The sequence below is a fragment of the Orcinus orca genome, chromosome 10 (genome assembly GCF_937001465.1).
Source record: "Orcinus orca chromosome 10, mOrcOrc1.1, whole genome shotgun sequence".
In the NCBI taxonomy this organism is placed as follows: Eukaryota; Metazoa; Chordata; class Mammalia; order Artiodactyla; family Delphinidae; genus Orcinus; species Orcinus orca.
Window position 1 is genome coordinate 43,234,793 of NC_064568.1, and position 26,327 is coordinate 43,261,119.

The following is a 26,327-nucleotide window of genomic DNA, read 5'->3' on the forward strand; positions in this document are numbered from 1 at the left end:
TTGAAAAAAAGTTAACATTTTTTTTTTGCTTATCAGCCAATACCCAGTCCATATTCATGTTTCCCTGATTGTCTCAAAAATTATTGTTTACAGTTGGTTTATTTGCATCAGGATTCAAACAAGTCCTAAGATTCTTTCACCAGCTGTTGGAAAGGGTAAGTAATTTTCAGGCAAACCACGGTTAAAGTGAGTCATCACTTCCTGAGGGCCCAATCAAGTCAGGGAGCCTAGCAATAGGACTCTGGGGGGTTGCAAAGCTGAGATCTGCTCTCCAAAGCAGTGCTCCTTCCACGCCTCCAGGCTGAGCAGTGTGCACTTCCACCTCCTTGCTGCCTTCAAATTCTCAAATATCAGCTTTTGTCACCATGTCCTCTCTAAAAAAAACTGGCTCAATGCCATAATCTGTAGGTGTTCTTTCACCTTCCAAGTTCTTCCCTGCTCCTTGGGAACTACTGGCTTAGGTAGCTGGTAAACACTCTAAGGTCAGTGGTTCTCAAACTTGGCTGCACACTGGAATCATCAGGGAGCTTTAAAAACCACTGATGCCTTGGTCGGCCACCCAGACGTTCTAATGTAATCAGTTCAGGTTGTGACCTGGGCATGAGTGGTTTCAAAAGTCCTCCTGGTGATCGTAACGCGTGCCAAGGCAGAGCACCTCTGAGTAGCCCTGCAGGGCGGGCACCACTCGGCTCTGCTAACCCAGGCTCCAAGGGTTAAAGAAGGAGCTCTTGTGGGCGGAGCGGGGCCTCCAGGGTGCGGGGCGTGGCTCCGGGGCGGGGGCGGACCTCGGGCCCGAGAGGACGGAAGGCGGGACCTTGCAAGCAGACGGCGTCCAGAGATCTCCGGGCTTCAGAGGACGAGCGGAAACGCCTCCAGTTTTCAAAACAAAGAGGAGAAGCGGGAGGCGTGTGAGGCGCGCAGGGCTCAGATTGGTCCCTCCCGCCCGGTCGCTTCAGCATCATTGGGTGACAATGGAGGGGAGCCCGGGAATCGGCGGGCGCTCGGGGTCTCCGAAGATCCCGCCGGCCATGGAGGAGCTGCAGAGCCGCTTGCAGGAGACCCTGGACCTTCTGTCCTCGCAGGAGCTGCGCAGCTTCCGCGACCACCTCAAGAAGGTGGAGCCGCGCGTGAGCCAGGTGAAGCTGGAGCTGGAGGGCCGCAGCCCGTCGGGGCTGGCCAGGCTCCTCGCCAAGCAGTACTACCCACCGGCCGCCGCCAAGCGCGTCCTCGTCCAGGTGCTGGAGCAGCTGCCCCGCGCTGACCTGCTGCCGCGCTGGCAGAGCGCCGCCGCTGACGGCCCGGGTGAGCGCGCGGAGATTCCCAGGGTTGGGGGGGCCGGAGGGGGTGCTTGGTGACCGCTGGGTTTGGCCCTACCGCCCGGGGATTCCCGGATTGGCGGAGGGAGGACTGACGGGGATTCCTGGGCAGGGGGAGGGGCTACTGACTGGAGGGAAGGGGGACTGGCGGGGAGGGGGGTGTCCTAGGTGAGCGCCGGGTTAGGCCTGGGGCACAGGTGAGCGGCGGTGGACCGAGCTTCAGTAGGGTGGGGTGGGGGAAGTGGAGCAAGGAGGATGCGGGGGTCCAGGGACCAGTGAACGCGCGGCGGGAAGTGGGAACCGGGGGATAAGAAGGCAGGAGAGAGACAGTTCCCAGGCACGGAATCGAAGTGACCAGTCCAAGAGTAGCCATCAGGGTCTACCAGTTCATTCTGGGGTGGGTGGAGAAATCAGATTGACTCAGCAGGCCTGAGATGCATTTTTAACAATTACCTCCAAGTGATTATGATGGAGGAGGTTTTTAGATGATGCAGTGAGAAACCCCGTGTTGGAATCCACCATTAGAACATTTGCCATAAATCTGGGAAGATGTGGCTTAAGATCAAGAAATGTAACAAGTTGGGGGCGGTTAGGGTTTCCCCTCGTAAGTTTAATAAATGTATGTGTGTATAATATGTGAGCGAGTTTGTGTACATAGAGAAAGAGAGAATGAGAAAGAAAGAGAAAGCACTTCTACTGGGCACACTGAGGTAGACACTAAAATACACTGTTGCTGGTCTCTGCCATCGCATGCTTATGATCTGGTTGAGTTTTGGGGGTTTTTTTCCTTTTTATTAAATCAAAAGTACGACCGCTACTTAACTCTACACACACATTTAACATTTTTTAAGGAATAACGTAATGAGTCATTACACCAAATTCCTGGCTAATAGCTCTCCAAAAATTTGAGAAAAATCACGCAGAGGGGAAGGGTAAGCTGGGACGAAGTGAGAGAGTAGCATTGATATACACTACCAAACGTAAAATAGATAGCTAGTGGGAAGCAGCTGCATCGCACAGGGAGATCAGCTTGGGGATTTGTGACCATCTAGAGGGGTGGGATAGGGAGGGTGGGAGGGAGACGCAAGAGGGAGGGGATATATGTATACATATAGCTGATTCACTTTGTTATACAGCAGAAATGAACACAACATTATAAAGCAATTATATGCCAATAAAGATCTGGTTGAGTTTTGAGGTATGTTGCTTTGCTGACTTTTAGATTCCTAATGGGTGACAACTGTAAACGACCTCAAAACATGGCCTGTAGGCAGAATACTGGCCCCACGAAGCCTTTGATTCTCCCTTGACTGCATCTGCACAGCACTTATCATAATGTCTCTCCAGGCTTAGTGGTTAATGTATCACACTTTTGTTATCACCCCTTTAAACTGTGAGTCTCTTGCAGTTGGTAAACTGGGCTTTTTTGTTTTTCAGAATCAACCAAACTACCCGGTATCATGACTACACACTGTAGGCACTCCAAAAATATTTGAATTGAATGCTAAGAGTTTGTTTAATTAAAAAATTAAATGGGGTCTAGTTCCTTTAACTTCATTTTTCTCTTTATTGATGTCTTGGTCTCCTTTTCTGGAGGTGCATATATACTAATGTTCATTGGTGCTTCTCCTTTTCATCTCTGGCCTGGCTCTCCCTGCCCCTGAATCTGACTGGGGCCTAAGGGAGTTCTGTTAAGTTTTCATCCTTATGAGTTTGGGAGAGGGTTTTCAGAATCCTAGAAACCTGTTTTAAAACATAAGAGGCAACTGATTTCCTTGGGAGGTGCTTCCTGTTAACAGGAATGACAGCAGATCATGATTAAGAAGAGGAAAAAGAAAAAATATGTTCTTTTCTGTTTTGTCTTTTCATGAAAATTCATTCAGTGATTCCACGAAAGATTCCAAAGAGAAGCTATGACTGTGTGGAAGGTGAATTGGTAAATATCTGGACTCTTTAAGATAGTATTTAGTCACCATTTGAACATTTTTTTGTGCTGCTTCTGTTGGATTGGAGGTGGGTATCTGTGTCATTGTCTCAAGCGGTCAGATCTTCCTGCTTTCCGTTATAAATAGGAAAAGCAAAACATTAGCCAGATAAAACCGCTTTGCACGCATTAACCAAATGAGGTAAGCACTGTTAGTATCTGCATTTTACAGACGAAGGCATTGCAGGCTGTGTGGCCTCTCGAAACTACATAAATTGCTGGCTTCCGGCCTTTTTTTGCTTGTTTTATTAAGGACATTTAAAACATAAGCTAAAGTAGAGAGAAGAGAAAAATGCATCTCCAGACTCCAGCCCAACCAACTCTTTGCCCTGATTCAACAATTAGCAACGTGGCCAATCTTGTTTCATCTGCTCCTCCCCCCGCCCCCCCTCCATTATTTTGAAGCAAATTCCCCAGCTACCATATCACTTTCATACATACAATACTTGAGTATATATTTCTGAGAAAGACTTTTTCCAAACATAGCCATGATACCATTATTCTACCTAGAAACAAATTCCTCATTGGCAGTCAGCCTTCAGATGTCCTTGGCTGGCTCTTATGCCTTTTACAGTTGGATTGAGTCAGGGTCCGACTCACGCAAGGTCTACACAGTTACACTTGATGGTTTGTCTCTTAAGAGGCTTAATTTATGATACCTCTCCCTTTGACCTCTTCTCTTGTTTGTTGACGAAACCAGGTTATTTGTCCTGTAGAATGTCCCACATTCTGGATTTTGATAACTGCAGCCCTGTGTTGTCATTTACCGTTTTCCTTAAACGGGCAGTTCTGGCTATGTATAGGAATTTAAAAATGAGATTGGCCTATTCGTCCTAGTTTGAGAAAGGTATTTGAAAAAATTATAAATGAAGTCATGATGAGAGAGGAAATCAGTGTTGTGCCCCTGCTCTGAGCTGGGAAACGTCATCATTAACTCCAGAAGAAACTCATTTCACATATAAGGTGTATTTGGATTTGGTTTGGTTTAAATATTGTTTCTTGGCTTTCCTTGAAAACAGGACCGTTATGACCTGAGTGGCAGGCGGAAGGCCTTCCTCATGTGTGTGACGAGAGACAGGCTGGGCGCTCACCAGGATGTCCTACTGATGGAGGACTGGCTTGGCCAGTGCCAGTTCGAAAATACGTTGTGCATCGATCCCGACAAAATGGTACCAAGTTAAAAACAAAAATGAAAATTTGTGGCTCGGGACTTCCCTGGCGGTCCAGTGATTAAGACTCCATGCCTCCACTGAAGGGGCGCAGGTTTGATCTCTGGTTGGGAAACAAAGATCCCACATGCCTTGCGGCACAGCCAAAAAAAAAATGAAAAGAAGAAGAAAAATTGTAGCTTGGATATTATAATTTTCCTTCCTTTTTAAAAAAATTGGGTTTTATTACCTGGTTAGAACCAGGGCCTGCTGAGCAATGGATGTGTATGTCCTGATGAAATTCTTACCCAGCTTACCTGTTGGATACAGATGCTTTTGTCATGTTAAGTGTGTGATGATACTCCAGCTTCACTTCTAGTCAAGCAGGGACCTCTTGGGTCCCTGCATTTGAAGAGGGAAGGGAATCCAAGAAGGTGTAAAAGTGAGTTGGGCAAGGAGGCCCAAGGACATGCTGTGAGTCCAGAGTAGGCAAGGTCCAGAGCATTTGGGAACAGGAAGACCAAGGGGACAGCTTTGAGAGGTCATCAAGCAGCCAGGCCAGAGGAATCCCAGCAGCATTGGAGCCCAGGGGCTTTGGAAGATCCTGGTGGGACTTGCTTAGAACCATGGGAGGGGTGGGGAGAGGAGTTGCTGAGAGCCCTGGGCAGAATTGCATTGTGATTTAACTCGAGGACACAAGAAAATGAGGTGGAAGAGTGGTGGTGGTGGTGGGTGGGAACTGCATTTTGACTTCTCTGACCCCAGCTGAGTCCTGGCCTAGCCCTGCTCATGTTTGGGGATAATAACAGAGGAAAGTCCTTCATAGACCCCAGGAGGCACTGCTAGTGAATATCAAGGAACAGCATAGCAGAAGGGCTAGGAAAGCAGCACACACTGACCGGTGGAATCTCGTCTCTTACTAGTTGTTACCTTAAATCTGGTTCTCAACTGAGGGTGATTTTTGTCCCCCCAGAGGACATTTGACAATGTCTGGAGACATTTTTGGTTGTCACAACTGGAGGGTGCTATTGGCATCTTGTGTAGTTGCCGAGGTAGAGCCAGGATGCTACTGAACACCCTACAGTGCACAGGACGGCCCCCAAGGCAAAGATTACCTGACACAAAATAATAGTGCAAGAGTTCTAGAAATTCTGTCTTAAATTAATTGACTACTTTCTTATCTCTAAAATGGTGGGGGGGGGGGTGATAGTAATTTATCTTGTAGGGCTATGGTGAGGATGAAATGAGCTGCGTTATGTAAAAGTTCTCAGAATAGTAGCTGGCTTATAGTAAGTGCTCAATAAATTTTGATTTTATTATTTCAAAGCTAAAAACAGACTCCTTCATGTTTCCCAAGGATTGTACCAGAATCTCTTCCAATATTATGTGATTTTTTTAATCCAGTCCTTTCCATTCAGATTACAGATAATTGCCAGTGTTCTTCTGGTTTATTCTCCCAAAGGTCCAGAAGTGGCCTCTTTCTCTACATCTTGTCAACATTTATTTGTAAATATTTAGCAACTTTACTGGTAAAATTATTTCACTGTTTCATTTTCCTGATTATTAGTTTGGTTGAACATCTTCTGGCCATTTTTTTCCTTCTGTGAATTATTTGAATTACCTGTTTGCCCTTTTTCTTACTGGATTTTCTTTTTCCTTTTTGTTTTGTCTGTGCCATGTGGCTTGCAGGATCTTAGTTCCCCGATCAGCAGTCGAACCCGGGCCCTGCATTGAGAGCATGGAGTCCTAACCACTGGACCACACTGGATTTTATTTTTCTTATTCTGTAGTTCTTTTTCCTGAATTTTAGACAAAATAGAGTGCAAATATTTTTCTCCTGCCTTGTTACTTGCCTTTTGACTTTTTGTTATCTTAAGTCAAATGGAAGTCTTTTTTATTTTTTTTTAAATTTATTTATTTTATTTTTTTATTTTTAGCTGTGTTAGGTCTTCGTTGCTGCGCATGGGCTTTCTCTAGTTGTGGCAAGCGGGGGCTACTCTTCGTTGCAGTGCACGTGCTTCTCATCGCGGTGGCTTCTCTTGTTGCAAAGCACAGGCCCTAGAGCACGTAGGCTTCAGTAGTTGTGGCGCGTGGGCTCAGTAGTTGCGGCACGTGGGCTTAGTTGCTCCGTGGCATTGCAAGTCTTTTTTATTTATTTATTAAATTATTTATTTTGGCCGCACCATGCGGCTTGTGGGATCTCAGTTCCCTGACCAGGGATGGAACCCAGGCCACAGCAATGAAAGCGCCAAATCCTAACCACTAGACCACGAGGGAACTCCCCTGGAAGTCTTAGTTTTTGTGAGTAAACTTGTCAGCCTTTCTGTTTGTTGCCTTCTTGGCTTTTATGTCTTGATTAAACCCCATGATTTCCCAACATAAAATTTTTGAAAATTATTTTTCTGTAACATTTTTATAGTTTAAGGTTAGCCTACTCACTGGAATTATATTTTTGGGAACAGTGAGGTGGGAGGTCTAACTTTATTTCCAAGCCAGTCATCTCATTTTGTTGATGATACATCCTTTCCCGACATATTTGAATTCCATTCTTATCATAAACTAAATCCCTATATATATATTTGGATCAATTTCTATATTCTAAAATAGTCTATTCATACATTTGTTTATTCTTAAGCTGGTATATCAGTGTTTTGTTCACCATGATTTTATAGTACCTTTGGATGTCTGATAGGACCTATCCTATGGGGATTCATTGTTTTTTATGGTTTTTTTGCTTTTTTTTTTTTTAAACTTCTGAATGTTCTTTGCTATTCTTGAGCACTTTGCTGTTCCTGAGCATCTGTTCTCTGTGACCTTGAGAACCATCTGGTTAAGTTTCACAGAAATCCTTTGAGATTTTAATTGACATGACATTGAATTGAGATTAATTTAGAGTTAACTGGCAAATTAATAGTATTGAGTCATCTCAGAAACATCGGTATGTCATAGTTTATGTTGCCTCTTCACTAAAGTTTTTTTTTAAATAATTTTCTTCACTTAGGCAATGTGCATTTCTTGTTAGGTTTATTCCTACGTATTGTTTTACTTTTTTTATGACCATGAATGGATCCCTTTTCCATTATGCGGTTTAAATTATTATTCCTGGGTCATTGGGGAGCTGTAGATCTTGGTAAATTAACTTTGTATCTGGTCAACTTGCTGATCTCTAGTTCTAGTAGTTTTTAGTTGATTATATTTCTAGATAGTCATATTATCTGTAAGTTGATTATATTTCTAGATAGTCATATTATCTGTAAGTAATGAGTTTGTTTCCAATGTTTAAACTTCATCTAATTTTTTACTTTACTTTATTGAAATGGCTAGGATCTTTGTTACAACATGTATGAGGCTAGTGAGAACAGCCATTCCTGTCTTCTCTTTTTAGTGGGATTGATTCTGATGATGTCTCCTGATAGATTCTGGCAAGTAGATATGATTGGGTAGACTCCTCCATTCCCTTCCATTTCTAGCTTATTGAGGGTATTAATTTTATAAGATAATTTTATATATTAAAGTAAGTTAATAATATGGCATTGAAATACATTAACCCTTTGGGGAGCTATAATTCTGTTATATTTTGTGGTAGAGAATCAGAAATACCCTAATTTTGTCAAACAAGAACCACCAGTGGTACAAGAAGAAATCATATGAATTCCGAAAGCAACCAAAAGGGAATTGACAAGTTATACTGACTCTGTTAGAGATGCAGGTATTTTCATATTTGTCGTCTCATTGGATCACCTTGTAAAGGAGCCATCTCTGGGATTTATGGGTTTTCCTACTTGCAGTTCTTTTTAATATGTTTTCCTATTTTACAGGAGTTACTTGGAAAAATAACATCATTTCGAGATGGACTAAATGAAATTAAAGATGACATTGGCTGTTGCCTTGTTGCTCTTATGTCCCACGGAGAAGAAGGCTTTATCAAAATGAAAGATGGTGAAAAAGTCAGCCTGGAAGGCATTTTTGAAATGTTTAACAATAAGAATTGTCCAGCACTTCAAGAGAAACCAAAAATCTTTATAATCCAGGCCTGCAGAGGAGGTAAGTGGAGACCTCTTTGTAATAGTTCTGTTTCTAGGAAATTCTCATATTGATGATTGAGGAAAGAAAACTGAGTTTTAAAAAATTATTTTACATTAGCGGACACTTAGCTGATGTAACTTTAGTTACGTAGTATAGTAGGGACTTTGAGCTGGGAGGAAAGAATGAAGGGAAAGCTTTCCTGGGATAGGATAGTTAATTTAGGCTGAGGAAGGGTCTAAGTCTTTAAATTCATGAGGTGGGTTGGGGAACCTCAAATTCTGGGAGAGAGGTGGGCAATTTCCAGAGGATGTCCCACCGTTCATGTGATTCCAGGTGGCTTGTGGGACTAATATCTGATTTATGTTAACTTTGGTGGATATTTCTCTCTCTTATGGAGATACAAGCTTGTTGTGACTTTTATTAAAGATTACTGGTGTCAAAAAAAAAAAAAAAGATTACTGGTGTCAGTGGTGTATTATCATTGTTTGCATTTTCATTCCTCAAAAAATAGAGAGAAGAGACAGCGGTGTTGAAACGGATGATGAACCCATGGACTCGGATGATGGATCAGAGAAGAAGAGGCTGCCTACATTCAGTGATTATTTCATCATCTATCCCACCCAGGCAGGTAAGACAGTGAGGCTTGATGACAGTGAGATACACATTCGTCCAGAGGGTTTAGCTTATTCCTAATGATTTTGAAAATCTTTTTATTTATTTATTTATTTTTAATTTATTTTTTTTATTTTTTATTTTTTTTTTTGCGGTACGCGGGCCTCTCACTGTTGTGGCCTCTCCCGTTGCGGAGCACAGGCTCCGGACGCGCAGGCTCAGCGGCCATGGCCCACGGGCCCAGCCACTCCGCGGCATGTGGGATCCTCCCGGACCGGGGCACGAACCCGCGTCTCCTGCATCGGCAGGCGGACTCTCAACCACTGCGCCACCAGGGAAGCCCCCTTTATTTTTTTTTAGCTGTGCCACGTGGCTCATGGGATCTTAGTTCCCCGACTAGGGATTGAACCTGGGTCCTCGGCAGTGAGAGTGCTGAGTCCTAACCACTATACTGCCAGGGAATTACTGAAAATCTTTTTTAAAAATATTATCTGTACTTTACAGATTGATGTACATAAGGAGAAATTTTCATTAACCTATCCATCTTCAACTGTTCCACTTTCAGAGATGGCAAGTTTGCATCTGACTGTTCATCTCTTCCAGGAAGATGCCATCCTTTTAGCAAAGTATCACATAGTAAATAAGATCATCGGCTCTCATGTGAAAAAGATCTTGGTCCAAAGCCAGCTCTGCCACTTGCTGTCTTTGAGACCTTCAATATTTCTTAGCCTCTAGATATGTCAGTTTCTTTATGCAAAAGAAGAATGATAAAATATACTTGTGTCATTGGGATGTTATATAAATTAAATTATGTAGTGCAGGTATTGTGCTTATCATAATAACTGGCATAATAAGGTAAAAAAGAAATTAATATTATTACTAATATATTATGCTGATTACGTTATTATCCTTATTATTACTATACTATTAATATTAATAGGTTAAAATCCAAAAGAATCTTGTGTGCTGAAGGGGTGAACTTGATTCAGTTGTGAAAGGGAAATAGGAAAATGTAGAGAAGATAGGAATAAATGGTCAAGGGCATTTATTTAGCTGTTTTTATCTTGACTTTCTCCAAAAAGGATTAAAATAGCTTATGTGTGTGTATATACACATATACACACGTATGTGTGTGTGTGTGTGTGTGTGTGTGTGTGTATATATATATATATATATATATATATGCAATTCAAGATAAAATGTTAGGGAAGAAATGGAAGCAGAGGAAACTAAGGACAATAATATAAAATGAAAATATCCCCATTAAAGTTAGATGTAACTTTATTCATCCAAGAGAGATGAAAGCATATGTCCTGGGACTTCCCTGGTGGTCCAACAGTTAAGACTCCGTGCTCCCAATGCAGGGGGCCCGGGTTCGATCCCTAGTCGGGGAACGAGATCCTGCGTGCATGCTGCAACTAAGAAGCCTGCATGCTGCAACAAAGATCCTGAGTGCCAAAACTGAGACCTGGCACAGCCAAAAATAAATAAATATATAATAAATAAATAAGTATTAAAAAAAAAGAAAGCAAGCATATGTCCTGATAGACACTTGTAACAGCAAGTGCAAGCAGGTTTATTTGAAATAGTCAAAGACTGGAGACAACCCAAATGATCAACAGGTGAAAGAATAAACAAATCGTGGTATATCATACATGGAATACTACTCAGCAATAAAAGAAATGAGCTCCTGATGCATGCTACAGCATAGATGAAGCTCAGAATAATCCTGCTGACTGACAGAAGTGAGACAGAATAAAGCAGATACTGTGTGGTTCCATGCATATAAAATTCTAGAAAATGCAAACCAGTCTATAAGAGAGCAAATCAGTTGTGTTTGGAGATGGGAGTGGAGAGGGAAGGAAGGATTACAGAGGGGCATGAGGACATTGGAGGGGGCTGACTGGATTCATTATCTTGGTTGTAATGGTTTCACGGAAGTATACATATGTCAAAACGTATTAAATTGTTTGCTTAAAATATGTGCAGGACTTCCTTGGTGGTCCAGTGGTTAAGAATCCATGCTTCCAATGCAGGGGTCATGGGTTCAATCCCTGGTCAGGGAACTGAGATCCCACATGCCGCGTGGTGCTGCCAAAAAAATATATATATGCAGATGCTTGTCAATGATCAATCATACTTTAATAAAGCTGTAAATTTTTTAAAAAGTTAGATGTAAGACAAGCATGCCCACTCTCACTCCTACTGTTTGACATGGCATGGGTAGTCCTAGCTAATTCATTAAGATAAGAAAAGATGTAAGGATCAATATTGTAGAAATCAATAGTTTTGAATATCTAGCAGTAATCACTTAAACATATAATAGAAAAGAAAAAAGATACCATGTTATTTTTTCTTGCTTTAGTGAATGATGTCTAGGAATGACTAACAAAAGATGAGCAAGAACTTTATTAGAGAAAATGAGAGAACATTCCGGAAAGGCATAAAGAAAGACCTGAATCAATGGTGGGAAATACCATGCTCATGGTTGAGATTTTCAATACCATGGAGATGACCTTTTTTTCCCCAAATGAGTTTATAAATTGAATTCTACGTGTTTTTTCATGGAATTTGACAAACTAATCACAAAATTATTATGGAACAGTTAAGGGTCAAGACGAGGAATCTTGAGCTCCAACTTTGCTGAATGAATGAATTTCATGACTATATGCTGGCTATTTCTGTTGAGCACTAGAGATTCAGTATTGAGCACAAGAACTAAAAATCTCTGCCTCCATGGAGCTTATGTTCTAGGGGAGGAGACGACAGTAAGCACATACAGAAAACAGATCCTGGGTTGCTTTATGATTCCATGTCTATGAAGTTCAAAAACAGGCAAAACTAATCTATGGTGGATGGTAGAAGTCCGGGTGCTGCTTGTCCTCAGGGTGCACAGTGTTTGGAGTGGTTATGACCAGAGCAGCAAGAGGGGACTTCTGGAGTACTGGTATCATCGTGTTTCTTGATGAGGGTGCCAGGTATGGGGGTGTGTTCATTTTATGAAAATTTATTGAGCTATTATATACCCATATGCTTTGCATACTTTTCTGTATGATGGTTACCCTTCAGTGAAAAGCTTACCAAATAAAATGTTAGATGGTGATAAGTGCTATGGAGAAAAGTAATACAGGAACCGGGGAGAGAGAGTATTGAGGGGTAGAAGTGGAGATTATAATTTTTTTGTTTGTTTTTTTTTTTTGGCTGCATTGGATCTTCGTTGCTAAGCACAGGCTTTCTCTAGTTGTGGCAAGCAGGGGCTACTCTGTTGCGGTGCGTGGGCTTCTTATTGCTGTGGCTTCACTTGTGGAGCACTGGCTCTAGGGTGTGCAGGCTCCAGTAGTTGTGGCTCACGGGCTCTGGAGCTCAGGCTCAGTAGTTGTGGTGCACGCGCACGGGCTTAGTTGCTCTGAGGCAGGTGGGATCTTCCTGGACCAGGGATCTAACCCATGTCTCCTGCATTGGCAGGTGGATTCTTAACCACTGCGCCACCAGGGAAGTCCCGGGACTGTGGTTTTAAAAAGAGATGTGTAGAGATGTTTCCACTGAGAAGGTGATTATTGTGTAGAATTGAAGGCCATGAGAGTGTGAGCTATGCAGATATTTGAGAAAATGTGTCATCTAAGATATGAATACTTAGTAGAAAGCAATAACAAAAACTCTATCAGCTGGTACACAGACAAACAGATCATTGGAATAGCATAAAGAATGTAGAGGTAGACCCAAATATATAGGGAAATGAGACACATGACAAAGAAGCCATTGCTAATCAATGGTGAAAGGATGGACCGTTTAATAAGTAATGGGAAAACTGGCTTCTCAACGGGAGAAAAGCAAGTTTATTTTCTTTTTTTTTTAATTTTATTTATTTACTTTTGACTGTGTTGGGCCTTCGTTGCTGTTGAGGGCTTTCTCTAGTTGCGGAGAGCAGGGGCCACTCTTCATCTCATCGTGGTGCGCGGGCCTCTCACTGTCGCGACCTCTCTTGTTGCGGAGCACAAGCTCCAGACGCGCAGGCTCAGTAGTGTGGCTCATAGGCCTAGCTGTTCCACGGCATGTGGGACCTTCCCAGACCAGGGCTCGAACCCGTGTCCTCTGCATTGGCAGGCAGATTCTCAACCACTGCGCCACCAGGGAAGCCCAAGTTTATTTTCTTATTTCTTGTTGTAGGGTTTCTTGTATCTTTAATCACGTGGGCTCTCTATCTGTAGTTATGTTCCCTTCTTTACCTCTAATATTTCTGGCTTTCTTGTTTTTCTTGATCAGTCTTGCCAGTGGTTTATTTATTTAGTTAAGAACCCATTTTTAGTTTTGTTAATCCTCTATTATTATGTTTGTTTTTGATTTCATTCATTTGCCTCATATTTCCATTTTTCTCCATTTTTTAAGGGTTTATTCTCTTAATTTCCCAGCTTTTTCAGTTAGGTACTTGGGTCATTATTTTCTACCTTTTAAAAAAAAATAAGCATTTTTAAACCTATAATTCCCCTCTAATTACTGCTTTCACTGTATCTTTTATATTTTAATATGTAACATTTTTATCCTTCAGTTCCAAGATACCCATTAGTTATTTAGAAATATGCCTCTAAATTTTTCTGGTATTGAAATTTTAAAATTTATCCTTTTATTATTATTATTATTTATCCTTTTATTATTGATGTCTAGTTTATTCTTGAGAAAGAATATCAACTATACCAATCTGAAATCGGTTGAGACTTGATTTATGTCTTGATCTGTAGTAAATTTTTTTTTGCGATACGTGGGCCTCTCACTGTTGTGGCCTCTCCCGTTTAGGAGCACAGGCTCTGGACGCGCAGGCCCAGCGGCCATGGCTCACGGGCCCAGCCGCTCCGCGGCATGTGGGATCCTCCCGGACTGGGGCACGAACCCATGTCCCTTGCATTGGCAAGCGGACTCTCAACCACTGCGCCACCAGGGAAGCCCTGTAGTACATTTTTTAATGGCTATTGATCTATCATGAATATTCTATATGTGCTTAAGAATATGTGTTCACTTCTTGAATACAAGGTTCTATATATTTCCATTAATTGAGCTCAGTTGTGTTGTTCCAAGTCTCTACTAAAGGTCAAGCAGACATATTTAGTAATTTGTCTGCTTGACCTGCCAATAACTGAGATAATGTGTTACTATGTCATGTTATCCTGGTGGATATGTCAGTTTCTTCTGTAGTTCTATTATCTATTTTTCTTTTCTTTATGTATTTTGAGGCAACTTTAGTAGAGGCATATGATTTTAGAATTGTTACACTTTGTGGTGAAATAAATATTTCAATCATTGTTTAGTGAACCTACTATCCCAAATAGTGCTTTTTTTGGTATTAGTTTTTCTCTGATATTAATATAGATACCCCAGTATTCTTTTGGCCCATATTTGCCTGGTATATCTCCTTCAGACCTTTTTCTATTAACCTTCCTGGGCCTTATGTTTTAGGTGGTCCTTTAAACAGAATATAACTGGATTTTGTTTTTTAATCCAGTCTAATATCAATCTTCTTACTGGTGAGTTAGGACAATGTATCTTTATTGTGACTATTGATATATTTACATTTTTACCATTTTACTTTGTGCTATTTACTTTATTTGCTTTTCTCCCCTCCTTTATTGCTCTTTTGTTTAAAAAATTGAAGTATAGTTGGTGTGTACAATATTATGGTAGTTTTATTGTTCTTGTTTTTGATTGATTGTGAGTTTAGTTTGTTATTCTTACATTTTATCCCTCTACTGACTTGGAAGATATGTGTTTCGCATCTCTTCTTCTCCTGGTTCCCTGTGAAATGTTATAAGTAAGTAAGCTTATTTTTACTCCCTGATGATACACAGAACCTTAGAACACTAATTCTCATCACCTTCCACACTTAAGTGCTATTGTTCAACATTTACTTCTAACTTTTATTTTTTGTATCTTTATTTATATGAAATTATTTATGTATTCTTACACTCCTTCTCCTTCCACCCTAATTTTCTTCTAAATTAGGACATTAATCCAACACATTTTCATCAGATAGGTTGGCATGTTCTAGGGTGACAAGCACTATGTTAGGTAATGCCTATTCCTTTTTTAAAACCCCACAAGTTAGAACACTTTTGTAATATTTTATACAGTGTATGTTTGTTTATATTTATGCATGTGTTTACCATTTTCTTCTCTCTCTGTCCTGAATCTCAGACCATTTTCTTTCTTCATGAAGTATATCCTTTAGAAATTCATTTAAGGAAGATTTATAGGTGGTAAGTTCACTTTACACCCAAATCTGGCCAATGATGTAACAGTGTCTTTGCTTGTTCTTCCTTGTGATTCCATCATTTATTTCTTTAAACATTTCATGCACAGTTATTTTATATTTTTTACCTTATACTTTCAATATCTAAAGTCTTTGGGGATCACTCTTGTGGTCGTTCTGTTGCCTGTCACTCATGGGGGTTTGTTTCTTTGTGTGTCTGAACTCTTAGCTCATTTATTGAATCTTAATCTGTGATACTCCTGGGGGCATAATTCAGTTATGCTTTCCTTTAGAGAGGATTACCACCCGCACGTGGACCTCTGTGGCTCTGCTCAGGGTCACATGGTTAATGCAGGATCTTAAATTCATCTCCCTATCTCCCAGGTACACCTTCCAGACTTGACATTTACCCTTAGACACAAGCGCAACTCTGGTTTTCCCTTTTGCTTTCTGCTTCTAGCTCAAGTTTCAGCTTCCTTGTTTGGAGGAATGGCATGCCTTGGGGATTTCCATTCATTCCTATCAGCCGAAAATAGTATTAAACTTTTGCTTTAATCAAGAATTAAGATTTATACCTGGAGGGATATTTAAAGTACCCAAAGTGCCCAAAGTGGAAAACTTGGAATATGTGATAAAATGAATCTTTTGGATCACCCATTTTTTTTTTGCATGATCCCAGTTCTTTTAATTTTTTTTTTTTTTTTGACAGGAAAGTAGGACTTAATGGTGGGCATGAGTAAAGGGGGGACAGCACCAAGGCTCTCGTGAGTGCAGGGCCCGCCATTTGTCCAGAGGGCCGCAGTTAGGGATGTATATGACCCCACAGCCATCTGGGACGAGCCGCTTTTCTGCCACCATGTTTTCAAATTCGTCTGCATTAAACTTAGTAAATCCCCACTTCTTGGAGATGTGGATCTTCTGGCAGCCAGGGAGCTTGACCTTGGCCCTTCGGAGGGTCTCGATCACATGCTCCTTGTTCTGCAGCTTGGTGCGGATGGACATTGTGACTTGGCCAATGTGGACCCTGGCCACTGCACCCTGGGGCTTTCCAAAGGTACTGCGCGTACCCGTCAGGAGCCTGGATTGGGGGCAGCATGCCAGTCATTAATGTCCACTGGAAAGGGCTGTCTCCAAGGTGCCTTAGGGCAACCCATACAGGCAACAGGCCGCATACACTACCGAGGAGGCTGCTGTTTGCAGCCATTGCGCACCGGGCCCCCATGGGGAAAAGAGCACAGTCGGCTTAATTGGCTGCAAATATTTTTTTTAATTTTCAATTGATTTATTTTTTATTTTGGCTGTGCCACACGGCATGTGGGATCTTAGTTCCCCGACCAGGGATCAAACTTGTGGCCCCTGAAGTGGAAGCTCGGAGTCCTAACCACTGAACCACCAGGGAATTCCCTTGGGTCACCCATATTTACCTGATTGGATGAGGCAGTACCAAATATGTGTGGGGATGGGGGGCAACGGGTACTTCCATATACCATTGATGAGAGCAAGTTATAATGCCTCTTTGGAGAGCAATGTGTGATACCTAGAAAGTTTGTTTATTCCATGACCCAGCAATTTCACTTCTGGGTATACACCCTAGTGCTGCGGTCTCCAGATCAGGGGGCCACAGTGAAGTCACACAGCTATACTTAATTCTGTGAACCACCAGCTCAGGTGAGGTACGGTTCCAAAAATTAGATAGTGCTGTGTTCTTTTTGATATCATATTTTGGTGGTATCTAGGTTTTGGAGGTTCGCTGAGCTAAAAAGCAAGTACCATGGTGGTATCCTAGGTTGAGAAGTCATGCAGTGTCCAAAAGGGGCACACATCTGATTAGTAATTGTGGTTATTTAAGAATGAGGGAATTCCCTGGCGGTCCAGTGGTTAAGACTCTGTGCTCTCACTGCCGAGGGCCTGGGTTCAATCCCTGGTCGGGGAACTAAGATCCCATGAGCTGCTCGCACAGCGCAGCCAAAAACAAAAAGAATGAAAAAAATATTTTTTTATCAATTTGTATGACCATCACCTTTCAATTTTTTTGACCATCTATTCACGTGCCTATTGGCCATCATGTATCTTCTTTTGCCCAATGTTGTATTGGGTTGTTTGTTTTCTTATTAAGCTGTATATATCCTGAATACAAGTCCTTTCTCTGGTACGAGTTACAAGTACTTTCTCCCAATCTGTGACTGGCTTTTCATTTTCTTAATGATGTCTTTCAAAAAGCAAAACTTTTATAAGCATTGATGGTTCAGTGGTAGAATTCTCGCCTGCCAAAAAACAAAAGTTTTAGATTTTAAGTCCAATTCATCATCTTTTTTTCTTCTATGGCTTATGATTTTTGTGTTGTAAGAAACTTTTGTCTACCCTGAGGTTGAAAGACGTTCCATGTTTTTTCTGTCCCAACCCAGGTTTACTATGAGAGCGTGCAATCTTAATATTCCCATTGAATTTCCATACTATATAGACATATTTCATGTTTTTCAGCCTAATAATAAAGATAATTTCGGTAAACTCTTGAATACCACCAAATAAATTCCATATGGTTGTATTTAGGGCGATTTAGCTTAAAATGCTAGAGCAAAAGTCAGCAATAAAAAAAATAGAAAAGGAATAAATAAAGCAAATACGACAAAATGATAACTCTTGGATCTGAGGGATGATTATATGGGGGGTTGTTAAACTTTGCTTTCTACTTTTTTGTATATTTGAAAAGTTGTATTTTAAAAATGCATATAAAAAGAATGTCTTCTTGAGAGGTTATGTGCTATTGGTCACATGAGTTCTCTGTGATTGTATCTTAATGCAAGTGTTTCTATATTCTCGATTCAAAGCCATTTTCCAGGTTTTAACTATGGGTCAGAGAACAAGTTTGCTGTAAGTTAGAGGAGGAAAATGGATGAAATGACTTTTTTCCTTTGTAGATCATGTGGCTTTACGGGACCCCCGCACCGGCTCTGTGATGATCAAAGCAATGACCGAAGTCTTTAAACAGTATGGAAATAAGTGGCACATTGCTGACTTCTTCACCAAAGTAAGTAAATTCCAAGTGAACATGTGCTCCATTCTGTCTAAAGCTAATGCACTTGATGAGAACATTTTCATGAGAAGATTGACTTAAGCCTGAGAAAGCGTGAGAGATGGTGAGAAGTTGTTTGGAAACAGCAGGCTGATGGTGCATTAAGAGGACTGTCGCAGAAGTCATGGCTGAGCCAGGTGCGAAGGGAAACTGATAGTGACACTTTATTCATTGGTACGTGAGTGAGTTGGATTTTAGGTGAGCTTTGAAGTTCTGCTTGCTCTCCAGTTGCTGTTCCCTGCGCTTCACAGATATTAATACATTGAGTCTTCCAACAGCTCTCAGGCAGGTACTGGGATTCCCATCTCCTATTACAGATGGAAAGCAGCCTTGGCTTTCCAACCCAGGCAGAGCACTTCTAGAGCTCATGCCTTAACCACAGTTATATAGGATTACTTACTCCTTATCTCCCCAAGTTATGGTAGCTATTTTTATTTCTTTTAAAAAATTGTTTAATGCTTTACATATAATGCTTAACAGCTTTCAAAACTCCTTTTCACCTCATTTTTATTTTTTAACATCTTTATTTGTGTATAATTGCTTTACAATGTTGTGTTAGTTTCTGCTGTATAACAAAGTGAATCAGCTATATGTATACATATATCCCCATATCCCCTCCCTCTTGCATCTCCCCCCCACCCTCCCCATCCCACCCCTCGAGGTGGTCACAAAGCATGGAGCTGATCTCCCTGTGCTATGCAGCTGCTTCCCACTAGCTATCTAGTTTACATTTAGTAGTGTATATATGTCCATGCCACTCTCTCACTTCGTCCCAGCTTACCCTTACCCCTCCCCGTGTCCTCAAGTCCATTCTCTTCGTCTGCGTCTTTATTCCTGTCCTGCCCCTAGGTTCATGAGAACTTTTTTTTTTTCGATTCCATATACATGTGTTAGCATACAGTATTTGTTTTTCTCTTTCTGACTTACTTCACTCTGTATGACAGACTCTAGGTCCATCCACCTACTACAGATAACTCAATTTTGTTTCTTTTTATGGCTGAGTAATACTCCATTGTATATATGTGCCACATCTTCTTTATCCATTCATCTGTCGATGGACACTTACGTTGCTTCCGTGTCCTGGCTAATGTAAATAGTGCTTCAGTGAACATTGTGGTACATGTCCCTTTTTGAATTATGGTTTTCTCAGGGTATATGCCCTGTAGTGAGATTGCTGGGTCATATGGTAGTTCTATTTTTAGTTTTTTAAGGAACCTCCATGCTGTTCTCCGTAGTGGCTGTATCAATTTACATTCCCACCAACAGTGCAAGAAGGTTCCCTTTTCTCCACACCCTCTCCAGTATGTATTGTTTGTAGACTTTTTGATGATGGCCATTCTGACCGCTGTGAGGTGATACCTCACTGTAGTTTCGATTTGCATTTCTCTAATGATCAGTGATGTTGAGCATCCTTTCATGTGTTTGTTGGCAATCTGTATGTCTTCTTTAGAGAAATGTCTATTTAGGTGTTCTGCCCATTTTTGGATTGGGTTTATTTTTTTGATATTGAGCTGCATGAGCTGCTTGTATATTTTGGAGATTAATTCTTTGTCAGTTGCTTCGTTTACAAATATTTTCTCCCATCTGAGGGTTGTCTTTTCATCTTGTTTACGGTTTCCTTTGCTGTGCCAAAGATTTTAAGTTTCATTAGGTCTCATTTGTTTATTTATTTTTTATTTTGTTGTTGTTGTTGTTGTTGTTGCGGTACGCAGGCCTATCACTGTTGTGGCCTCTCCCGCTGTGGAGCACAGGCTCCAGACGCGCAGGCTCAGCGGCCATGGCTCACGGGCCTAGCCTCTCCACGGCACGTGGGATCTTCCCGGACCCAGGCACGAACCCGTGTCCCCTGCATTGGCAGGTGGACTCTCAACCACTGTGCCACCAGGGAAGCCCTATTTTTGTTTTTATTTCCATTTCTCTAGGAGGTGGGTCAGAAATGACCTTGCTGTGACTTATGTCATAGAGTGTTCTGCCTATGTTTTCATCTAAGAGTTTTATAGTGTCTGGTCTTACCTTTAGGTCTTTAATCCATTTTGAGTTTATTTTTGTATATGGTGTTAGAAAGTGTTCTAATTTCATTCTTTTAAATGTAGCTGTCCAGTTTTCCCAGCACCACTTATTGAAGAGGCTGTCTTTTCTCCATTGTATATTCTTGCCTCCTTTATCAAAGATAAGGTGACCATATGTGCGTGAATTTACCTCTGGGCTTTCTATCCTGTTCCATTGATCTATATTTCTATTTTTGTGCCAGTACCATACTGTCTTGATTACTGTAGCTTTGTAGTATAGTCTGAAGTCAGGGCGCCTGATTCCTCCAACTCCATTTTCCTTTCTCAAGATTGCTTTGGCTATTTGGAGTCTTTTGTGTTTCCATACAAATTGTGAAATTTTTTGTTCTAGTTCTGTGAAAAATGCCATTGGTAGTTTGGTAGAGATTGCATTGAATCTGTAGATGCTTTGGGTAGTATAGTCATTTTCACAATGTTGATTCTTCCAATCCAAGAACACTGTATAGCTCTCCATCTGTTTGTATTGTCTTTAATTTCTTTCATCAGTGTCTTATAGTTTTCTGCATACAGGTGTTTTGTCTCCTTAGGTAGGTTTATTCCTAGGTATTTTATTCTTTTTGTTGCAGTGGTAAATGGGAATGTTTCCTTAATTTCTCTTTCAGATTTTTCATCCTTAGTATATAGGAATGCCAGAGATTTCTGTGCATTAATTTTGTATCCTGCTCCTTTACCAGATTCACTGATTAGCCCTAGTAGTTTTCTGGTAGCATGTTTAGGATTCTCTATGTATAGTATGATGTCATCTGCAAGCAGTGACAGTTTTACTTCTTTTCCAGTTTGGATTCCTTTTATTTCTTTTTCTTCTCTGATTGCTGTGGCTCAAACTTTCAAAACTATGTTGAATAATAGCGGTGAGAGTGGGCAACCTTGTCTTTTTCCTGATCTTAGAAGAAATGGTTTCAGTTTTTCACCATTGAGAATGATGTTGGCTGTGGGTTTGTCATATACGGCCTTTATTATGTTGAGGTGTTCATCTCATTTTAAGGTAAGCTCTTGGGGGAAAAAATGTTAAATGGAAGGAGTATAGACAATTTTGACAGTCATTCTAACCATATTTCCAAATCTCTTGTATTGCTCAATTTCTCTCTTTAAGAAAATAGTTTCTCGTCAGCGTCTCAATAAAATGTAATAATAGAGACAGATTTAACCTACCGTAAGTAGAAATCCATTTTAGTTAATGCTAAGTGAAAGTTGTTTTGCCGACTGGTGTTCATTAAGTCTTTATTGAAGAGCATTCATTGTTTTAAAATTGAAAGCCGATATTTTTTAACTGAATGAAAGATTCTTTAAATTCTATAGTGCTTTACAATTTTCAAAAGTTTCACACATGTTTTCATATAATCCCATAATAACCCTTCTCCCCCCACGCCTACATTACCCCTGCACCCTTCCCTCTCCCCATGGTAACCACTAGTTTGTTCTCTATATCTGTGAGTCTGCTTCCTTATTTTTTAATTCACTTGTTTGTTGTGTTTTTTTAGATTCCAAATATAAGTGATATCATATAGTATTTGTCTTTCTCTGACTTATTTCACTTAGCATAATACCCTCCAAGTCTATCCATGTTGCTGCAAATGGCAGAACTTCATTCTTTTTTATGGCTGAGTAGTATTCCATTGTGTGTATATATGTGTGTGTGTGTGTGTGTGTGTGTGTATCACATCTTCTTTACCATTCATCTGTTGATGGACACTTAGGTTGTTTCCATACCTTGGCAATTGTAAATAATGCTGCTACGAACATTGGGGTGCATGTATCTTTTCAAATTAGTGTTTTTGTGTTTTTCGGGTATGTACTCAGGAGTCGAATTGCTGGGTCATATGGTATGATCAGCATTCTTTTTTTTTTTTTTTTTTTGAAATGTGGGATCTTAATTCCCTGACCAGGGATGGAACCCGCACACCTGCAGTGGAAGCGTGGAGTCTTAACCACTGGACCGCCAGGGAAGTCCCAACACTGTTCATTTTTAAAGCACTTGCTAAGTAGATACTGGCAAGAAAGTCCAAAAGTGAGCATGATGCGACCTTTGCATTAAAGGCACTTAGAGCTTAGTGAGGCAGCAGATAGTAAGGTTACAAGCAGCACTGGAATTAATAGAGCTATTGGATACTTTGGACAAAACATAATCCAATGCTTTCATATGCCATGAGTTACCAAGGCTCAGAGGAGGTTACTATCTTGCCTGATGTTCCCCAGGGGCAAGTTGACTTGAACCCGGGTCTGTGCACGCAGCCACCTTCAAGCACTTGGTGGGTGGTGTCTGCATTGTTTTCCTGGTGCAGTCAGAGAATTCTGCCGTCTCCTTCTGTGGGCTTTACTAAGAGGCTTTTGCTGAGGGCTTTACATTCTTTTGGACAGTTTGTGCTTTTATCTTACAGGTGAATAACAGAGTGGTGCACCGTGAATTTAATCTTCGTAATGAACCAATAAAAGTATCACTTGTAATGGAGTCAACTTTAACTAAATTTGTATACTTTTGACATCAGGAAGATTAAAAAAACAAGGACTGCTTTACAGTAGAGTTTGAAAAGAGCTGTGAGCATTTATAGCATTGTACTAATGGTTACCATTTTGCATTATTTTTGTCATTGGTTGTATTTGTCCAATTTGTTTTGTATATATATATATACATATATATTATTTTTCTACGATTTAACTATGCTTACTTGATACTTGTAAATAATTTGACTTTTTTTTTTTTAAAGATCACTGTTTTCTGAAAAAAACGTTTTCCTGAACCGTTACCAAAACATGGACGTCCAGCTCCATTTGTGTACTGTTTTTATCCTGTGTTTCTCTTGGTGATTACACCCTACCTTCTCCACTGTCAGCTTGATGCTGGTGTTAAGCCTCAATTTCTTGACTTAGTCAAGAATTGCCTGTGTGTGGTCTTGTCCTCTGTTTCACCTTATTTACCCAGATTGTTGTCTGCAGTCAGTCTGATCTCCTCTTTGACTCCGTAAGCCATTCTCAAGTCTTACCTGGATGTCTCTGTGCCCTTGATGCCTTCATGTGTTCCACCTTCCATCCATTTCCCTGCTTCCTCCTTGCTGCCTCATACCTTTGAACTGCTGTTTTCTCCACCTGGCACCCTCTGTTCCACCCCACATAGGTAAGTCCTCTCCATCCTTTGGAGTTTGGTTCAAGCATCACTTGCACAGGGAAGCTTTCCACAGCCCCTCATGCTAGGTCAGCTTCTTCTAAGTGCTCAGATACCCTCTGCTTCTCTTCTGTAGCATTGAAATGACTGTCTAGTGGCTGTTTAATCTCTCTCTCCAGTTCAGTCGTAAGATCCGAGAGGCAGAGGCTGTGTCTCATTCATGGCTGCATCCTAGCTTCCATCCGTGCCTTAGGACACAGAGAAGCCATGCAATGAGCGTTGAGTGAGTGACTGATCCCTGTCTTTTAATTATTTTATCCATCCCTCAGACCTCTGTGCATCTAGTCACTTGCTACTTAACCTCACACACGTGGATGTCTCACGGCTACTTTAACTCAACAAGTTGGACGTTAACCTGAGTTTCCCCTAAATCTCTTTATAAAACCCATCCCATTGTTAATAATCCTTTGACTCCCCACTGCCTGCTGGATATACCCCAAAATCCTGTAGGAGAGTATTGCAAGTCTTTCTCCGTCAGGCTTAATCTACACTACTCTTTTATTGCCTGTTTGTCCTCGTAATTCGCCCTCCCCTTAATAATCCTGTCTCACAGAATCGGGCTTGTGGATCAATGACTGTGGATAAACACTCTTGGATATGTTATCATATCAGAGTTCAATCTCTCCTTTCTGTCTGAAATGCCCTTCATTCTCACTGTGTGCTTCCTCTATACTGAGTATTCTTTAGGGTGCAACTTGGGTCCCCTCCCACTACAAAGCAAAGCTGTATGTAGACTAGTATTTTTAGAGTAACAAACTGTGGATTGAGCATGACCGATGGGCCTGTACAAGGATGCAGGTGTTTGGTGAGAATGCTCTGAAGACTGAGAGCCAAACTGACTGAAGCAATCCAGAATCTCCAGGCCTGTCTCCATTTCAGGGATAATTGTGACCATTTTAGTTAACGTGATTTCTTAAGTCTAAATACATGTGATTTAATTTTTAAGCCTTTGAGTTCTGATATTTGATATATAGCTTTGTTTTTGTATAGAGCATTAAAATGTCTCTGGTTCATAAAATATGAACATCAGGTGAGCCTTCTCTTTCGCTTGGATTCTGGAGGATTTCTAGGCACAGAGGCTCGTTTCGGTGGGACAGCAGCAGCTGAAATATCAACAACTCTTTATTTCCTGGGAGAGGTTGAGTGACTTGGTCAGAGTCACAGCATGTGGTGAAGCTGGGATTCCAAACCATGAACTAATTCAAGACATGAAGTGCCAAGTGATAGAGAAAAGTTTTAAGACAGAATGCTTTTGATGGACAGAAGGGACCATTCCATTACCACTTCACTGATGGAATGAGGGCTTTGGGACAAAGGAGGGAAAAGTGATTTTGGAACCCTGTTCAGACCACTACAGGTAAGGGTCATGGAGAAAACTGTAGGACAACTGCATACCAGACAAACAGATGAAGAGGAGCAAGGAAGAATTCTGGTTAGAAAGGTAGGTGGCCCAAGATGAACTTGATGCCTGGGGCTAGCTAACTGCCCCATATTCTCTCAGCTTCAAATCAGTAGAGACTGTCCTAGCCATCCAACGCCATGTGAAATATAGGCCAAAAAAGTAGTCTCTGGCACAATTTTATATTTGAAAAAAAATTTTAAGCCCAGTTTATTTATTTTTTAAATACAGACCCCAGGAACCAAAGTTTGCAAAAGGAAGGCTCTGAGATTTTTTTTAAAAATGTGTATGAATAAAAAATAGTGGGGAAACTTGTGCAGAAGACTAGGAGGCTGAGGTGGGGAGGAGAACACGTGGCTGGGGAGCTACAGCCGTTTGACAAGTGCCTCTTAGGCCAAGGGCGCCTCACCATGGCTTATTATCACTACAGTACGTTTTCACCTTTGGAGTTAACTCACTTCCTTGCCGAATATTTTCATCATGCAGATCACGTCTCAAGGACAAAGTTATTTTGCAGAAAACAAATATTTTGTGGAGAAACCCTAAATTTAATTACAGTACCATTTCCTAGTTGTCATAATGGAAGTATTCTGGAGATTCTATGGTGCACAGGGGAGGGAGCTGCTGAGATAGTTTGGGAGCGCCCCCCAGAATGCCCTCCAGAGAAGTCCTGCAGTGATAGAGCACTGTCCCTAAAAGCCAGCCATTCCTTTTAAGTCTTCCTTTTTTTTTTTTTTTTTTTGCAAGCCAAAATGTCTACAGATATTTTCAGCAGTTTCTAAGGATGCTTAAAGCCATGACTAAATTTACTCCTTTCCTTGTATGTCAGCTCTTTATTTAAATGCAGTGGGGTTTGTTTTCAGTTTAAAAACCTGTGTTCCTCATAGAAAATTTCAAGAAACACTAAAAAAATGAGGCCAAAAACCTACCCAGTTTCTCTACTTGTATATCCGTAGTTCTCACCCTGGCTGCACATTAAAATTATCTAGATTCTTGTGGTTTGGAGTTGGGCATATGTTTAAAAGCTCTCCAAGTGATTCTAAGCGCAGCCAGGCTTGAAACCTACTGTATAACTAATAATCTGGCTATTGGTTATTTGTTTACAATCATTTAATGCCTAGGGCTTCAATTTTTAAAAATAATCGCCCTCATCCTGCAACTCCTTTTTGTATTTTAATTATTTTTTAACGGCTGCATAGTATTGGGCGGAATAAATATTAACTAGTAATGGATATTGCAATTTTTCTCCTATGAGAAAGAAATTCTCATGCAAACCCTGTGCAGTCTTCATTTTATTTTTTT

General features: G+C 40.9%; 1 protein-coding gene and 1 non-coding gene across 5 annotated transcripts; one reads left to right on the forward strand and one right to left on the reverse strand.

Moving 5' to 3' along the window:
* The first annotated feature begins 779 nt into the window (after positions 1 to 779).
* On the forward strand, positions 780 to 25,778 carry CASP14 (caspase 14). Of its 4 annotated transcripts, none has more exons than XM_033401968.2 (7): positions 781 to 1,302; positions 3,200 to 3,252; positions 4,320 to 4,469; positions 8,267 to 8,492; positions 8,986 to 9,102; positions 14,837 to 14,886; positions 18,243 to 18,352. In XM_033401968.2, exons 1-6 carry the CDS (start codon positions 972 to 974, stop codon positions 14,884 to 14,886), a joined length of 927 nt encoding a protein of 308 aa, XP_033257859.1. In that variant the 5' UTR covers positions 781 to 971; the 3' UTR covers positions 18,243 to 18,352. The 4 variants fall into 4 exon arrangements, with proteins under 4 accessions (XP_049549577.1, XP_033257859.1, XP_049549576.1 ...); XM_049693619.1 differs by lacking the exon at positions 14,837 to 14,886 and adding an exon at positions 24,688 to 25,778 and having other exon boundaries at positions 784 to 1,302; XM_004277849.4 differs by lacking the exon at positions 14,837 to 14,886 and adding an exon at positions 22,845 to 25,778 and having other exon boundaries at positions 786 to 1,302.
* Positions 16,447 to 16,581, reverse strand: LOC117195882 (small nucleolar RNA SNORA70). The gene has a single exon (XR_004475779.1). It is a non-coding gene; the product is annotated as a small nucleolar RNA SNORA70 (small nucleolar RNA).
* Positions 25,779 to 26,327: the final 549 nt, after the last annotated feature.

Excerpts from the sequence above, each read along its gene's own strand:
- CASP14 (XM_004277849.4), top strand. The coding sequence starts at position 972 with ATGGAGGGGAGCCCGGGAATCGGCGGGCGCTCGGGGTCTCCGAAGATC. Across the intron at positions 4,470-8,266 it reads GCATCGATCCCGACAAAATG|GAGTTACTTGGAAAAATAAC; the intron begins GTACCAAGTTAA and ends CCTATTTTACAG. Across the intron at positions 9,103-18,242 it reads CATCTATCCCACCCAGGCAG|ATCATGTGGCTTTACGGGAC; the intron begins GTAAGACAGTGA and ends TTTCCTTTGTAG.